This window comes from Mauremys reevesii, linkage group 7 (genome assembly GCF_016161935.1).
Source record: "Mauremys reevesii isolate NIE-2019 linkage group 7, ASM1616193v1, whole genome shotgun sequence".
In the NCBI taxonomy this organism is placed as follows: domain Eukaryota; kingdom Metazoa; phylum Chordata; order Testudines; family Geoemydidae; genus Mauremys; species Mauremys reevesii.
Window position 1 is genome coordinate 106117660 of NC_052629.1, and position 17773 is coordinate 106135432.

General features: G+C 41.2%; 1 protein-coding gene across 1 annotated transcript; it reads left to right on the plus strand.

Annotated features, from left to right (window-relative positions):
- Positions 1 to 79: 79 nt before the first annotated feature.
- TMEM43 (transmembrane protein 43) lies at positions 80 to 17240 on the plus strand. Its single transcript, XM_039546337.1, has 12 exons — positions 80 to 295; positions 1239 to 1388; positions 3131 to 3265; positions 4361 to 4455; positions 6814 to 6863; positions 8271 to 8340; positions 10402 to 10472; positions 10689 to 10810; positions 11647 to 11721; positions 11814 to 11915; positions 13656 to 13773; positions 14974 to 17240. The coding sequence occupies exons 1-12, from the start codon at positions 284 to 286 to the stop codon at positions 15174 to 15176; spliced, it is 1203 nt and encodes a 400-aa protein (XP_039402271.1). The 5' UTR covers positions 80 to 283; the 3' UTR covers positions 15177 to 17240.
- The last annotated feature ends 533 nt before the right edge of the window (positions 17241 to 17773 follow it).

Consider the following 17773-nt stretch of genomic DNA (forward strand, 5'->3'; position numbering starts at 1 on the left):
CCCTGCGGCGACAAAACTCGAAACTACATTTCCCAGCATGCCCGACGCCAACGCTCAGTTTGGAGCCACATTTCCCAGCATGCCTTGCTCTGGGGCTTAGCTGTCGGGCTAAGGTTCTATATGCAACAGTGTGGCCCTGGGGTGGCAACTCTCTGGCTGGGCTGGGCTCGGAGTCAGTGCGTCGGGGAGCGCGGGCTTGGGAGCCTGGCGGGGCGAGCTCAGCGCGGGTGTCCGTCTCTGCTGCGTTAGCCCGGGCTGAAGCCGCGCCCGGCTGAGGCTGAAGATGTCCGGGCATGTAAGTGTGGGAGTCCGGGTGGGGGGAGCCTTTGTCTGTCCGGGAATAACTCACGTCACCACCCGCGCGGCTGACTCGCCCCTGCCCGCTGGCTGCTTCTCCCTCCGGGACGCGGTGGCACCTCGTAGTCTCCCCTCCCCTCTACCGTGTTGTATTTTAACTGAGCAGCTTCATGGTGCTGCGGGAAGTGTGTGTGTGTGGTTGTAAGAGGCAGTTTGCATGTAGGATATAAAAATTGTGTTCTAGCCAATGCTCAGATTGGAACAAAAAGTGATGGGATGGTCACTCCTTTCCTGAGCATTTTCTAAAAAAACATCCCCAAGCCTGCAGATCTTATTTAGATACCTAAAGCAATTATAAAACTGTTTCTAGCTATTCCTCACCACCAATATAAATACCGAGTGCCTCCACTCCAATATTATCTTGCTTTTAATCTGAAGACAATAGAATATTTGTTTAGATCAAGTCAGCTGTCTCCATTTATTGCCCAAGATGCTCCATAAGAGGGAGAGAGGTCTTTACTTTTGAAAAATACTGTCAGTTATTCCATAGTAATGTAAAATATTGTGTATTAGTCACAGCTCCACTTTTATATGGTAGGGATGCCAGGAATATATTTAACCTGCCAACGCCCAAATATGTGCTACTGACACAAAATGAGAAACCTAACAAAACATCTCAGGAAGCTTTAAAAAATACACTGGACTATTATTGTGTAATACCTCATTCAATAAACCTCAGTTTATTTACAGTTTTTCTGGTATAAATAACTAAATAAATAACTAAAAGTACTAAAAGTGAGGTGAGATAAATGTTAAACTGGGACAGAGATCAGGTTTGCTCTAAATCAGGAGATGTGCCTTTTAAACAAGGGACCCTGTGAGTGGCAAAGCAATTTCTGCCTTAGCTAAGAAGTTATTTAGTGTTTGTTTTTCTTTACCAGTTCTCTGACACAAGCAGCAAGAAAGAAAATGTTAAAATCACAAGTGAGTCCAAGCCAGGGTTTCTGGAGAGACTCAGTGACACTGCTGGAGGGATGCTAATTGGACTTGCGGCATTTTCTCTCTCTTTCTACCTTCTTTTTACCAATGAGGTAAGTGAAACACTATTGACCTTTGAATTTCTTTTTAAGTCCATGTTCACCTCTATGCCCAAAGTCCAGTGCTCTTCAAAACAAAGCTCTTCTTGCTAAAATATTTGTAACACTATGTTGCTGAACTGTTCAGATTGTCTCCAGGATTCATTAGTAATTTACACTTGAGAGAGGTGGCATATATGTGGAGAGCCTGAATTGCACCCTGGTCCTGTAACATCCCCTAGAAGATGGGTGTGTTACAGGGGGATATGAGATGGGATGGTAGAGCCATATATGGAGATTTTATCTAGAATTGAGTGTGGCGCGTAGAGATGGATCTTATCTTACTCAGTCATTCTATTGGCAGTGGAGTCGATTGACTGGGAAGTGCGGAGAAAGGTGGGTCAACAGCACATGGCAAGTGTGATTGGAAGAGTTTGCATGGACTTGCACATAGCACATGCATGCTAGTGCACCTCATTTGTGTACATAATTTCTGCTCTGTGCTGCACAGCTGAGAGGCAGTTGTAGTGAGGAGGGAGCTGATGTGCTGCAGGAGCACAGAATGAATCACTATTGAATATGGGAATTGGAGTTTGTCTAGCTGGCTTGTTTCACCGGTCTCAGAAAATGGCTTACCATCAGCAAGCGGGGTGATCATTTTTATCCAGCCTGGTTTTCACTCTCTCATTGCTTCCTCATTCTCTTGATATATTGCAAGGCTAAATTTTCAGTTAGTTTGATTCCACTTACATGAAAGGAACTGAATACATCTAGCCAAACTGGGCAGATAAATTAATCCTTAAGGTTATTTAATGCATTATGTCAAACTGTCTATTTTAATTCGTTCCTAGGATGATCTTGGGCCCTGATTCTACAAACATGCATGTTCTCAACTTTACTACCGTGAGAAGTCCCATTGAAATCAACAGAACTACTCATGATAGTAAAGTTAAGTGCATGCATAAGAGTTTGTGGGATTGAGGCCATAATCTGTTATCCTGAAGGTATTTATACTTAGAGCTGGTTGGAAATTTTGCGGTGGGAGCAGAATTTTGTGAAATTGTATTTCAGATTTTCATCTATAGTTTCTAACCATCGTTATATAAATGAAGGAAGGGAACTGTTCACAGGTTTAGGAGATTGTAGGACAAGGAACAATAATCTGAAAATAAGTGAAGAAAAAATTTCTAGATAGCAAATCAGAACAATTGGACAGTGGAACAGACTCACAATGGTACCACCATTGCAGTTATTCAAAAACGGGTAAAGTAAAAAGTGAGCAGGAGTAATTTCAGGGTTTTAGCCTGCAACTTGTATGTGCCTGCAACGTCTATCAAAGTCATTGTGAGTGTTACATGCATAAGGATTGCTGGATTGAGCTCTCATGCTAGTGTAAATCAAGAGCAGTTCTGTTTTCTTAGGTAGAACTACATGTGTGGATATTGGGGTTTTTTGTTTTTTTTAGGGTGCCACCTGTTATTGCTAGTCTGATTATCCCACAAATTCTTACTCATGGGGGTAGTGCCATTAACATCGGTGGGGTTAGTTTCACAAATAAGTACTACTCTCTTAAGTAAGTATCAGACATAAGATTGTGACAGCTTAGAAGTGCAGATGTGTTCCTTGGTTACATGCATGGAGGCTGAACCTATTAGCGCTTCATGGAAGCTATGGCCCCAACTCCTACTAAACTAACAAAGTGGCACTCTGTGACTGTACCTCCACATGTTCTTTTTTTCTCTTTTAATTGACTACAGGGACGAGCTTTGAAGACAGCCACTTCCCTTGATGAGGGGCTTTCTCTCGTGGTCCCTCTTGACAATATTCACAGCGTGTCTCAGCAGAATGAGGGAAAACTAGTGCACTTGTCAGGTGCCCTTAGAACATCAAAGGTAAATAAACAATAGTTGGTTTGAAAATAATGCATGAAGTAAAAGGAAGGAAAACTCTTTACTGTCAGATTAAACCCATCCTTGCTTGATAAGAAACACTGCTATGGGCTGTAAACCTCCCATCTGAAAATGTTCCTCCCTATTCCTGTGCTGTGTGTTTGGGAGCCAGCTGTGCATTCCTGAAGAGACACAGTCCTGAGGATCTTTAGGCTGCAGAGGCTGTGCATCTTCTGGGTTATTCCAGAGGTAGTGATGTTGTTTGTGGTCAGCTCTTTTTGCAAGAGAGAATGTGATGGAATAGCGGCCAGCAGAAAAGAACAAAAGGTTCTCTTCAAATGGGTTCATGCATGATTTAATGCAGTGTTTCCCAAACTTGGGACGCCGCTTGTTTAGGAGCAGTGAACCGCGGCCAGGCTGGACCCGCGGACGCGGGGGTAAACAAACCGGCCCGGCCCACCTGCATCCAAAGTTTGGGAAACACTGGTTTAATGTTTAGAAGTGAGAACCAGGAATCCTGCCTCAATTTCCTTGCTGTGCCAATGACTTGCTATCTTGAATTTGACTTGAAGAATCCACCAGTGGTATAAGCAGATAGGGTTTAGTCCTCCCTGTTTTTTAAGGTTTTTACATCCTATCCATCACTGAGATATTTCTGTGGCTTCCTGGAATTTCACATACTTTTGACAGTGATAAATGTGGTGTCTCATCCACAAAATGAAGATACTTTCGTATCACGTGGTTTTGGGAAGCTTAATTAATGTGTGTAAAATTCTTCAAGATCCTCAGATGAAAGAAGGTACAGCATAGAAATTGAGAGAAATAACTGTTCCTGATGCGTTGTTATATTTTTATTCCATCATCTGTCTTCCTGCATTGTCACCAGGGCCTTTTTCTTTTAATTTTTATTTCAGAGTGTTTTTGAAGGAAACATTTTACATGACATCCCCTTTACTTTTTCATCACAATAAAGTGAGCTCTCCCCAAGATAAATTCACGAGTATCTGCTCTGCTGGAATCAATAATGAAAAGATGCAGTTTGGAGTTGTCTGAGATACAGCTTTTTAGACTAGCTTGTATTTTATTTATATCCTATAGCCTTTGTTTGATCCCAGCTATGGGCTCTCCATCCAAGCTGTCAAACTGAAACGTCAGGTGGAAATGTATCAATGGGTAGAATATGAAGACTCCAAGTAAGTCATTAGGCTCATTATTTTGACTTCTTACCAGAATCCAATCACAATGTAAGGAAAAGGCACTGGCTAATTAACTTTTTTTTTTTTTTTTTGTAAAGTGATGGCCCTAGAGCCCTTGAGTTTTCACAATTTCATTTAATTTTGGTTTAGTGATTATGGCCCCAATCCTGTAATGAGCTCTGTGCGAGTGGATCCAATTGCAGGAGAATCCCAACAACCTCCAGCAGTATATGAAATGTTTTCCCCATCCCCTAACCTCATATAGTACTATATCAGACCTCTTGAAATCTAAGATACAACTGTGGCTTTTACCTTCTATTTTCTGATATTCCGTAGGCTCCTGGAATATTAATTTGTTGATGTCAGTAGAATCCATCCATGCATAATTTATAATAATTTACAAAAACAGTTGAATACACTTTAAAAAAAATAATTGATTTCTGTGCTTTTTAGAAAAGTGGCACTAAGGCTCATACCGACATGCTGACTTCCATGAGTCTCTATGGCTCAGTATTGCCTAGGACTTCTCCCTGCATTGATCGTTTTGCAGCCCATAATCTCAAAGCATTTGCTCCTGATGTCTGAAGTTTAAGTGCAAAGTCTAGCTGCAGAGTATAGAACACTTTCTGGTATCGCCCTGCTGAACCGTCGCCACTGTTGCACTCTCAAACTCGAGAATGGAGGCACAAGCTCATTTTTGACCTCCTTTGCCAGAAAAGAAACACATTTTAAATAGCTTCTGCTGGATCTGGAAACCTCCATGTTAAACATAGATTCTTCCTTTCCTCCCCTTAATGATGATGAACTTTCTTAGAACAAATAAAACCCACAATTTAAAATGTGAATTCTGTGGTAAACTACAGCCTTTGATCATTGGCTGGAATGCCGTGAATGGGTAACTAGGTGAAACTTAATCAGATTAGATGATCTAAGGGTCCCTTCTGTCTATAAACTCTATGAAAGTGTCTAGTCAATATCATGATTTTAACATAACCTAAAATGTTTTAAAATATATTTAGTATGATATACTGATTAGAACAGAGGCCTGGGAATCCAGATTCATGGGTTATATTCTCAGTCCTGCCAACAGCCAGTGACTCAGTGTGTGGCCTTGGGCAAATCACTTAGTTTCCTCTGTCTCAATTTTCCCATCTATGAAATGGCTACATGAAGAAAACAGTATCTGAATTTTGGATTATCCAAACTTTTTCTACCCCTCCCTCCCCAATTTAAAAACCAAAATTAATTTCTGTAAATTCCAGTTTCTTGAATGTCTTGGAGTCAGCCAAAACTTTCAGTTCATTGGAGTTTGCCTGTAATAATCTTAGTGGTACCTTCGTCCCAGTGGTCTGTGAAGCTTTCAAGAGTGAATGTAGGAAAGGTCTTTTAGCTGCTTTGCTGACAGGTGCAATAGAAGAGCAAAGTATTATTATTATTATTATTTACTGATTATTTTACTGACATTAAACAACAAATAATTTGTTATAATAAAAACTTGTTATGGATGTCTGTAGCTTTGGGTATGGAATCAGGACTCCCTGTTTGGGAAACTGTTATAACACTCAAAAAACAATCATCTAGAAAATTATGAAGATGCAGAAAACAAGAGGACCCCAATTTAGAGAGTGTCTACATTTACAGCACTGTGTAAAGTACAGGCACCACACATGTAGCTACACGCCACAGTGAAAGGCAGGCTACATCCGCACTTATCACTGCAGTGCAGGGCTTCAGCAGCGGGGAAAGGCTCTGGCAGCTCCCCTCTGCCAGCGCTTTTCCCTGCTGCTGGAGCCTTTCACTGCAGGAGGGAAAGGCTCTGGCAGCAGGGAGGCAGCAATGTAGACATGGGAGGCACTGGTTGGGTGTGTATAGAGCTGTGTGGGGTATATACTGTAGGATTCAGGGATGTAGGAATCTCTGCTCTACTCACCAAAGCAGTGCCTCACTGTCTACTCTGCTATTTATTCCTGTGCCAGCTGAGTACTGTCTCTATTCTAGAGTAGGTGTCTGTACTCTACACCCGGCCATAAGAGTAACTACCTATAATGGCAGTAAGAGTCCTTGGTTTAGGGCAGTGGTTCTCAGTCCTCTCCATATCGGGCTCCCCACCACTAATCTAGTGGACATCTCCCTTCTAGTTAACTATATGAGAAGGGCAGGGTGTGTGCCACTTCATGATAGCTGTCTGCAGGATCCCCCCTGACCTTGCTGTTCAGAATCCATTATTTAGGGAAATGTTCACTTCATTCTAAAGATAAGTTTGGCTTGTGCTTGGTTTCCCATGGGCTTCCTTAAGTTTCACTTGTGCGGTGGGCCCTGTCCTCACCTTCATGCTGTGTGTGTTTTCTTCTGCAGAGAATATGAGGAGAATGGCGAAGTTAAGAAAGAAACAAGATATTCGTATAGTAAGTTTATCAATGCACAGTACAAAAGTGCTTCTCCCCCTTTGAACCAAAATGTGGTTTGCATGCTGATTTAAAAACAAGTCCTCTAGTGCCCTACTAGGAAGAGAGGAAAGGGGTTTGGAGGAACAGGGAAAGATTCATTCCATGCTCCCTTAGCAAATGGCAGACACTTTGTTCCATGAGGTAATTGAGATGAGGACCAAACTGGGACGCTGTTCATGAATAACCTAGAAATCCCAAAGTGTCTTCAGGCTTGGATAGTCAGAGCGGGTGACTGGGAGGAATGGCATGTGTACTTCATACTGTATATGTAACGTATTGAGAGACTGCTCAGGCACTGGTGTCAGCCAGTGGAAACGCCCAGTATCTTGAGTGCCTCTGCCTTTTGACAAGCATTTGGCAAAAACTATAATGCACATCTGGCAGAAGCAGTAGAGAGGATTATTTTCCTCTTATTCTGAGCTACCCGATGGCAGAAAACAAATACTCTGACTCTGAGTCATCACATCTCAGGAGATTAATCTCTGAGCCTCATTTGTGCCTGATTCAAGCACATGGGCATGTAATGTGGGTATGTAACAATCCATGTACATGATTATAAAAATACCATCAGCCTGTTCGAATATAGAGCTCCCTGATACGGAGTTATATCAGGACCAGAACTGGTGGCTGTCAGCTAAAGGAGCTGCCCTACATTAGAAGGGAACTAATATAGACTGGACTGGTGTGTTCCATCCAATAGTTGTCAGTAGGTCACACCTGAGAACATTCGATGCAAGCACCCCCACTTCACCCTTTAATGCAGATCCCTTGCTTTGTCTTTGTCCCTGCATGGAAACATGGAGCTTTCCTTATTTAGCAGATGAGCTGCACAAAGAAGAGGGAAGAGATTATAATGCTGCAGGAGTAAGAAGGAAGCTGCCAGAGCCAGTACTGAGAATCTCAAGAAGCTGCTTTATGTTTCTTTGTGGTGAAGACAGTAGCACAACTTTGTGTCCTACTGCGGCTTCTTCCCCTCTCTGTCTACTGTATCATCACACTGAACCAGCTTGTTCCAGCAGAACAGTTATCCCTTTCTCAGACAGAAATCATCCAGTGATGGGAACTGGGGTGGAATCCTGGATCCACTAAAGTCAATGTCAAAACTCCCATTGACTTTAGTGGAGCCAGGATTTCACACCGAGTAGACTTTCCCTAAATCCTTCCATTCCTTTAGAAATATGTCATGAGATGCAGGTGTATACAGGGTACCTTTTTAAATGTACATCTTGGTGTAAAGAATGTTACTGCAAGTATAAGGCACCTTGCCTAAAACTTGTCGTCTCCTTCTGTGGCATTTAAGCAGAACATTCTTGATTTTAGTGTTTTTAACTCTTCTCTTCCCAACTTCTATCCCATTTTCCTTAGACACTGAATGGAAATCAGAAGTTGTGAACAGCAGAAACTTTGATCGAGAGATTGGCCATAAAAACCCCAGGTAATTCTGACTTCTGTAATATAATAATTTGAATTTGATACACATGCTAACTGACTAATCATTACAGCACTCTATGAGGTAGGTGAGAATTATTGCTATTTTATAGGTGGGGAAACAGGTACAGACACAGTGGGGTACCACAGTGAATCAACAGTGGAGCCAAGATTAAGTTATTTATATTATAGCTAATAATTAATAGGCAGGGGGTCTTCCTGACTTCCAACTGTATTTTTGTGCCTCTGGAGCGTGCTGCCTCCAAGTATGAAAACTAGAAAGGATTCCTTTCTGACTTTCATAATCCACCAGTGAAGCATGGAGCTATTAAAAATACAAAAATAGAATGACATCCCGTGTGATTGTCATGCCAGATGCAATAGTGCACGCATCTTTTGACAGCGCATTTGCAAGATCACAGATTTGTTTGTGTCAGTCACTCAAGGCATAATTTATTTTTAATTACTCCTTGCTGCCAAATTTTGACTTATTGAATTATCTTTTGAGTTATTCTTGTAAGATCCTTGGGGCAGGGACCTTCTTTTTGTCCTGTGTTTGTACAGTGCCTAGCACAGTGGAGTTCTGATTCACAAGCTCCTAAGAACTATGGTAATACAAATAATATTCCATACAGGTTCGTATACTACCCTCAACATGGTAGTATCTGAGCATTTTCCAGTGGTGTGATGTGGCAAAGAATGTTTATAAGGATAGGTGGGAAAATGGGCATTTGGGATTTTGCAAAATCTCTGCATCTTTGCTTTGGAGATTTGGACTTTCACAAATGTCCCATAAACTGAAGCATTTTTATGCAAGTGGAATTTTGTTTCCAATATATTCAATGTATTTTTAACAAATTGACACCGTGAGCAATGCAAATAACTTAGAGCTGGTCAGAAAACATGGCAGGGTGGAGGGACTGTTATGTGTAATTTTTCCTTTATTTTTTTAATTGACATTTCCAATCAGATCTACCCTTAAGATTATTATTTGAAAGCAAATCACATTCTGCTTGTAGGGCTGCCACAGAAATAACAATAAAATACGTAGCAGCACAGAGTCAAATGGTGCAAGCCATAAAAGCTGTGAATGCCATTGTAAATGAGTTACGTGCCTGACTCAAACCCACTGACTTGAACACTAAAATTTACAGTTCATGCCTTTCTGATGGGAACCTATGTGTTTCAAGTCGGTTTTAAATGTGTCAAAGTGCCTTATCCCCCCCATTAGCTATTACAAGTGTAAGGGAGACTCAAATTCTAAGAAACAGTTTGTAGGGAAAAGATATGGTCTTTGAATTTATTCTTTCTTTTATAGGGTGCTCTCTCTATATGTATCTTGGGCTTTGATCCTTCAAACACTTATGCATGTTTGTTTGCTTTACTACCATGAGTTATCAATGGAACTATTTATGGTAGTAAAGTTAAGCACATGTGTAAGTTCAGAACTTCTGGGGCTTCAGCTACTACTATGAATTGATCATGGTTTTTAAGTACCAACTTGGGGAGAAGATTTCTGACAGAGGGCTCTTTTTAATTTACCAGACACAAAGGCATAGCAAGATCCAGTGGCTGGAAGCTGAAGCTAGGCAAATTCAGACTTAGAAATAAGATTCATTTTTTTTAAACCATAATGATAATTAACCCTTGGACCAAGTTACTTAGGGATGTGATGGTTTCTTCATCATGTGAAGTCTTAAATGGCTTTCTAAAAGAGATGCTCTAGCTCAACTAGAAGTTATGGGCTAGATGTGAAAAATCACCTGGTATAATTCTCTGACCTGTGTTATGCAGGAATGAGACCAGATGATCATAATTGCCCCTTCTGACATTAGTAACTACTAATGGTCCTATTACTGTAGTATCTGAGCACCTAACAATCTTCTAATGTATTTATCTTTACATCATGGCAGTTGTTTAATTCTCAGGGACACTCTCACACTCACAGGTCTTTGTCTGTCTGTCTGTCAGCATGCGTACTGTATTTTGTGCTTCTGGGTATTCTATATTGTTGGTCAAGTGTGCTCATAATACTCGAATTTATACAGAGGTTATTTCTTTCCCCAAGTGCCATGGCTGTGGAATCTTTCACAGCAATTGCTCCTGATGTCCAAGTGGGCAGCTTCTTTCTTTCAAAAGGTAAGGGATGTTTTTAATTTATATAACAAATACACACTGGGTCAAGTTCATCACTGGTGTAACACCATTAAGCTCACTGGAGTTGCACTGTGGATGGCTTTTGGTTCATTACCCTTTGGGATGGCAGACTTTTAAATGGCTGTCTAGGGCTAACAAAATGGATCCTGAAGTCAGTGCGCCACCTGAGACCTACATTTGGCTCTTTATTCTGCTCAGGTCTTATTGAGAAAATTGACAGTTTTAAGCAGATGAGCCTGTCGAAATTGGAGGATCCGCATGCTGACATTACTCGAAGAGGAGATTACTTTTATCACAGCGAGAATCCCGGGCGTCCAGAAGTAAGATGAAGGGGCTTTGCAAAGACCATCAAGGCAGCAACTAAAATCTATTCATCGTAGAAAAAAATAGGGTTTTATCCTGCAAGCTGCACGCCACTCTTGTCTCCCATTGAAATCAATGGAAGTCATAGTGCTGAGCAGCTTGCCAGCTTAAGAACATAAGAACATAAGAAAGGCCGTACCGGGTCAGACCAAAGGTCCATCCAGCCCAGTATCTGTCTACCGACAGTGGCCAATGCCAGGTGCCCCTGAGTGCAGAGCTAATGGAAGAGTGATTAATTTCTGTATATCAAAGGAGCTTCTGATCCTGCCCTCACCCTCCTCTTTCTCTTCTTGAGTGTCTTCTTCCTGCATGTTAGACTGACAGGCTAAGAAGATGCTTTTAAATTGAAAGAAACAAGCAGGGCTACTGCTATTCTCACATAGGTGGGTTTCATCGGGGTCTGTCTGAGTTAGGTCTGCTCAGTGCAAGTGAACTGAGCGCAGTAATGAGTGAGCCAGGTCACTGCTGGCTGGCACTGCCTGCCTGCCGCTGAGGAGAGCTAGCTGTAACACTCTTTGGGAGCCCATCCTTGCCACTCCTAAATCAGACAGAGCAGGAAGTGGCATAAAGCTTGCTCTCCTTTGGGACTTGAGCTGTGCTGTCTCTGCAACCTTCCCCTTCTGCCAACCCAGCCTGGAAAAATCACAACCCAGGAATCCTACCTGGCTGTGTCACATGCTGGTGCAAAGCCTTACGGCACAGCATCCGCCCATGACGTTCCTGTGCAGAGTGGCTTCGCTGGGAATCTTTTTTGTTGAAGTAAATCTTTATTAACTTATTTCCCTATTTTCAGGTGGGAGATCTTCGTGTTTCATTCTTCTATGCGGGTCTGAGCGGAGACAAGTCCCACCGTGGCCCAGCAGATGTGGTAAATCTTCAGGTTCTCCAGTAATTTTCTCCTTAAGGCCCCAGTGCTGTAATAAATAAAGCTCTTTGATTGGTTCTTCTGCCTCTTGTAAGGTGACCGTGATTGCTCGTCAGCGAGGGGACCAGTTGGTTTCATACCAAACCAAGACTGGAGATGTTCTGCAGATTCTTTATTCTGGCGATCTCTCTGCTGAGGTGAGTTATCCCACAGCATGAGTAAACTATTGGAGACAATGAGCATTGAAACTGGAGGAGGTAGCAAGAAGCAGGGAATGGGACAGTGAGTTTCCTCCCTCTTCAGGTTCCATTTGCAGGGGAAAGATCGGGTGGTAAGTTACCAGTCTGCTAGTGGACAGGAGAAATCTGGTCTGAGTATTCCCTTTCCTGCCTCTAATCTTACTGCTGGAGGGCAAGAAAGTTGTGAGCCCGTGTCCACTTCCCTCATCCTCCCCACCCTGGTCTTTGTGTATGCCTAACCTTTGCTCTGTGTACTCTTACCCTATTAGCAGCAGCCAGTTTGGCTGTTTCATTCTTGCTTATTAAATAGTGATTTGTGGCTAAAGTTACCACACAAAATAACTTCCTTCTGCTACTGCTTACTTCTGCTGTAAATGAGAGAGTGACTGTGGGTACAGTAATGTCTGTTAATGGACCTAAGATATTACCTCCCCCATCTTGCCTCTCTCATGTCCTGAGACCAACTCAGCTATGACAACTCTGTTGTAAATTCCTTGCCCCCACCCCATTGTTTGCCATCTGTTTGTTTCATGATCACCCACATACTTTCTAAAGGTGATATTTTAAAAAGTTAGTTCTTTAATTAAAGCCTGTAATTCCACCCCCACACCTTCCAAAATCCTTCCTTTTTAAGGGACCTAGATGTTAAATACAATTATTGTTAGTAAAGTTGGGTAGGCAACTAACTGGGTTCCAATAAACCCTGCATGTTCCAGCAGTTTGGTGATTCACTTACTCCCCTGGCAGGTTGGCTTCCATTAGTGATTGTTTTGTGCCCTGCTGCAAAGATCCTTGATGCCAAGTATTTGCGTTCCCAAAAGCAGGTGAACTGGCTCTTGCGTCAGGTTGATCTGGAAAGAGATAAGACATAGTAACAACTTTCATTGTAAGATGTGAACCTTAATACATTTTTACTTCAGCAGAAACTGAGACACCACCAATGTAGAAATTGGTCCAAACAGGATACAAGTAGTTTCCAGGAGATGTCTTACTACTATAAAATCTTTATAAGCAGTTGCAGAGCATCTCAAAGCCCGTGTGAACTTAATTCATGAATGTAGTACATGTGGTTCTGAAAATCTCCTTTACTAAAACTGTTTGCTAGGCAGTGTCTTGTTTTTGAAACATGCCCACGTTTCTAGTCAGCAAAACACACATCTCTTCTGAATAAAAACAACAACATTAATATGCAGCTTTTACAATTTTCCCTGGTCCCAATGGAGGTTGCTGATTTTAGTGCATGTGTTTGAATAAGGAGAGAGAGAAGGCAGCAATCTTTACAGAGGTGTAAACACTAGTTTTTGATTAAATGGTTATCTGATTCTTGATAGGGAAATGGATGCTCCTTATTTGAGTTCATCAGCAACAACAATTGTGCACTTTTCAGGTGTGTCCTCACCTTTAGTCACAAGGTGTGACAGAAAATGTTGTGGACCAAGTTAGGACTCCACAAAGATGCCCTTGGCCCTGCCCTTTGGCCACTGCTGTTACATGTTGGGCTGCTGTTGAGGGAGGGAAAAAAGCCACATTTTAGCCACCAAGATAGTATTGCAAATGGCCCTGTATCTCTTCGGAAGCATTAATATTTCCAAGCATGATCAGCTGTGATGTATTTATTCATAAGGTTCAGGAAGCAGCAGGATTTGAGGCTTGAAGGAACCCAGAAATGAGCAATGTATAACAGTGTTTGGTTTTCAGGAGGTGTTTCAAAAAGAGCATGAAAGTAACACCATGAAGACCTGGGGTCTTCGTGCAGCTGGCTGGCTGGCGATGTTTGTAGGCATCAACCTTATGACCAGAATCCTTTACACACTGGGTAAGTCCGTTACTAGAAACAGAGCTCGGTTTAGAGATGGGACCTGGCTGAAAACACTGGATCCTAATGATAAAATGACCAACACACAAAAATGAATTTTTCGTGGGGAGGAGAATTTGAATCGGAATCTGAACTTTGCTATTGAATAAAGATCAGAACCAAAATCCCAGATCCAAACATCTGCTTTGTGGGTGTATGAAATCTGAATGAGAAATTTGAGACTTGAAACCCATGTAATTTAAAATGTGGATTAGGTCACAATTCATGGTCTCGTCTCACGGTCTAGTCCCCAGCGGATGCTTACCCTGTGCTTACCAAAGTCAGAGACTGATAACACAAGCTGGGCAGGTTCTTTAAAGACTTTCCCCATGCATCTCTATCAGACCTGCTATTGATTCCAAATACAGAACTGCTGTGTCTGAAATCTGAATTGTTGTGATTATTTGTACTGCAGTAATGCCTAGAGTCCCAGGCCACCGCTGTGCTAGGCGCTGTACTAACACAGAACAAAAAGATGGTCCTTGAATTATTTGTATTTTAGTTTAAGGCAAATGTTACAAGAAGAAACTTGGCAAAAGAGCGGTTTTTACATTAAACTTGCATAAATTGAATTCCAGAGCTGCCTCTTGTTCTGAAATAGCATCTGTCCCATATTTTGAGAGAAACATTCATGGTACTTGAGACTCTTCAGGGAAGTTTATGCAATTTCCAGTTCTCAGTGAAATGTGACCAGTTATACCTAGCCTTTCCTTCTGTGACTTTCACACACATCTATCCTATGTATTTTAAATGTAAGTAGAAGGATGGCCTTGTAGCTATGGGACAGGCTCGGCCATTAGGAGGCTTTGGATTCTATTCTCAGCTCTGCCATACAATTACTGTTGTATCTTGGAACAGGTATATTTAACTACTTTGCCTGACATTCCCCTTCTCTTCAGATAGGGAAAGACCCTTAACTGCCTCCCAGAGATGTTGAGGCTTTCCTTGTCAGTGTTTGTAAAGTGATCTGAGATCCTCTGATTGAAAGGACTGTGGAAAGACCTTATCCATTGTTCATTGAAGTGGATGGAAGTCTTTCCGTTGATTTCACTGGCAGCTGGATGGGGACTCTAACCACAAATTTTTAGCAGTATTAAATCTTACAGCTGTTCACATTGTCAAATGTTTCATTTTCTGTTTAATTTTTCTTCCTAACCACAGTGGATTGGTTTCCTGTTGTTCGAGATCTGGTTAATATTGGACTTAAAGCTTTTGCTTTTTGTATAGCCACCTCACTCTCCCTGCTAACTATTTCTGTGGGATGGCTCTTCTACCGCCCACTATGGGCTCTACTGATTGGGTTGCTGTCTGCCATTCCTATTGTGATTGCAAAATCCCGGGTTCCGCCAAAGAAGCATCAATGAAGATGGAAGAATTCCTTTGTTTTCCTTTGCACTTGGACCCTGTTTTTTTTTTTTAATCCTTTGAAGCCCAGTGCATTTATCATGTTTCAAGCTATTACGACATGCTTAAGGCACATTACAGTTCAGAATCTTGACTCCCTGCACCAGAGAGTCCAGTAGGAGACCAAGATGCAATTTTTTTATGCTTATTATACATCCATGAGAAAATGTAACTGTAGAAGCCGCAGTTTGGAGTGGGTGATATTCTGTGTATTTAGAGGAGGAAGCAGCATTTGTTACTTAACTATTTTGCCAATCCTTACTTATTAAAAGAACAATGGTGTGTGCTGTTTACAGGGGAATATGGACAGATTTAATTAAGCAATCCATGATATGCAATCTCTAGCAGATTTTGTGTGCCTGCCTCTCATTTAACTATTCCCTCTATTTTCTTATGTACACAGACAAATACACTTATGTTGACAATGTTTTGAAATGCGTGTTTATAGACAAAATGCTGCTTGCACCTGAGTGGAAAGCTGTGTTATGCATTTAATTTGTTTTCAGTAGTTAGAAAGCCAGGTATAATGTGTAAGGTTTTCAAAAGTAATAAGTGATTTTGGCTGCTCAACTTGTTACCCTTTAAAGGGGCCTGATTTTCAGAAAGGGATGAGCCATCACCTACTCAGAATCAGAACCCTGGAAGCTGGCTCATTTAGGCACCCAAAGTTGCTAGCATGTCTACTTTGTTTTGTAAAACTTTAAAACTGATTTCAAATTCCACCTGCTTAAAGGGATAGTCTAAGGTCAAAATTATAACAACTTGAAACTAAGAACTGATGTAACCTGTAAAACTAGTGTAAATTCCTGTTTTCCCATTTATTTCACTTAGTTTGGCTAATGAAAGATGCATGAGAAACAAACTGAGTACTTGTATAAGCTGTATTGTTTGGATTTAAACACTTTCCTGCAGGGTTTGCAACTCTCATACCTAAACACCTTAATTGAAATTACAAAATATTAACTAATTTTTTTAAACGTTAGTAACCGAAATGTTAGGGGTTGTCATATTGGGGGTGGGGGTGCAGTGGAAGCAACTCCACATCTAACCTCTCATTGATTCATGTTTACATTTTTCTGCTAACACCAGTATTTGTGTTTTTGGACCCTCTTCTGTATTATTTTTAAAAAGTGTATTTGCTTCTAACAAACTTGGGGCTGTCTTTTAGCCTGTCTTTTCCTGTGCTTCCACTTTTGTAAGCACAACTGATGTTTAAGAATTCCTAATTCCATGCACAAAGCAGGAATGTGGCAGCTCACGGACCTCAACCTTGGCTTTCAAAAGCTTCCTTCCTACAATATTTCACTTGAATATATCTAATGGTTGAAGCAGGGGATTTTGCTTGCTTGGGATCTTAAAGTTAAACAGGAGAAACTACACCAAAGCTGAGGAATGTATAGTCCTTAAATCCACTTAACACATACTGTTGACATATTTAAGGATTCAGGCCATGTGATTTTAAAATCAATTTCTGTAGGTACTAGGTTTATTAGCATTAGTAACTTATCCAACAGCCCAAGGACTATTTAAAAGTTGGCTACAAAATGAGAATCCAAGGCTTAGTGATGGGGCAATTTTTGAAAAAAAAATTTTTTTTGCACAAAACTATTAAATAGAATGGCTGGCTTGTAAAATAGAACTTTGGGCAGTTGCTACTTCTTGAATGAACAATAATCATTAAATGGTGCCTTTTTATTCCTGTTGGTATCCAGCCAGTGTTGGTTCAGTTTCAAGTCTCTAGGGCCCTATTCTGCCCCCAATGAAGTCAGTTGGAACAGGCTCCTAGGCAGGTTGCCTGGATATATAAATAGTCTATTAATAAACTTATGCAGTGTTTGTCTGCTACTTAATCATTGCAGTATATCTTCCAGTACCTCAGATTGTGTTTTCCTTTTGGGGAACAATGCATTCAAACCTTAAACCCTAACCAGCATTCAGCTACTGTACAATGGAGACTCTTGAAATAGTTTTCTGTAGAAGTGCTGAACTTTTGTATGTTTTATTAAAAAATAATTTCTCAGATGGCTAAGTGTGTGTTTGGGTTTTGTAACTGGGCTTTGATGCTCAAGATGCTGTAACCACAGCTGGTCCGAACTCTTCTGGAGACTTAAATATAGCGAGACATACAGCTTGAGCTTGTTTGTCTGCAAGCTACATTACTAAAACTACACTGAAGAAAAAGGCAACTGTTTAATAGTAGATGTGCATTCAAATATTTCACTATCACGAGGCATGTTCATATTACCTGAATTACTAGTATCCAGGGTAAGGTACTTTATCTATACCAGAGCCAGCATGGTGGAGTGGTTTAAGAGCACTAGAACTTGGAGATAAGGTCTGTTTCCTAGTTTGTCACAGACTTACTGTGAGGCCTTGAGCAAGTTGCTTAAACCTTGGCATACATTTCCTTATTTAACTGCACCAACATTCCTACCTCCACCACAACCCTTTGAAAGGCATTATACAATGGAACTAGAACTATGGTAATGGTGCTAGTTCCATTGGATTAAATATTTAAGGGCTTTGGGCTTAATTTTACAATCAGAACAATTTTAAG

Excerpts from the sequence above, each read along its gene's own strand:
- TMEM43 (XM_039546337.1), top strand. Across the intron at positions 4,456-6,813 it reads GTAGAATATGAAGACTCCAA|AGAATATGAGGAGAATGGCG; the intron begins GTAAGTCATTAG and ends TTTCTTCTGCAG. Across the intron at positions 10,473-10,688 it reads CAGCTTCTTTCTTTCAAAAG|GTCTTATTGAGAAAATTGAC; the intron begins GTAAGGGATGTT and ends TATTCTGCTCAG.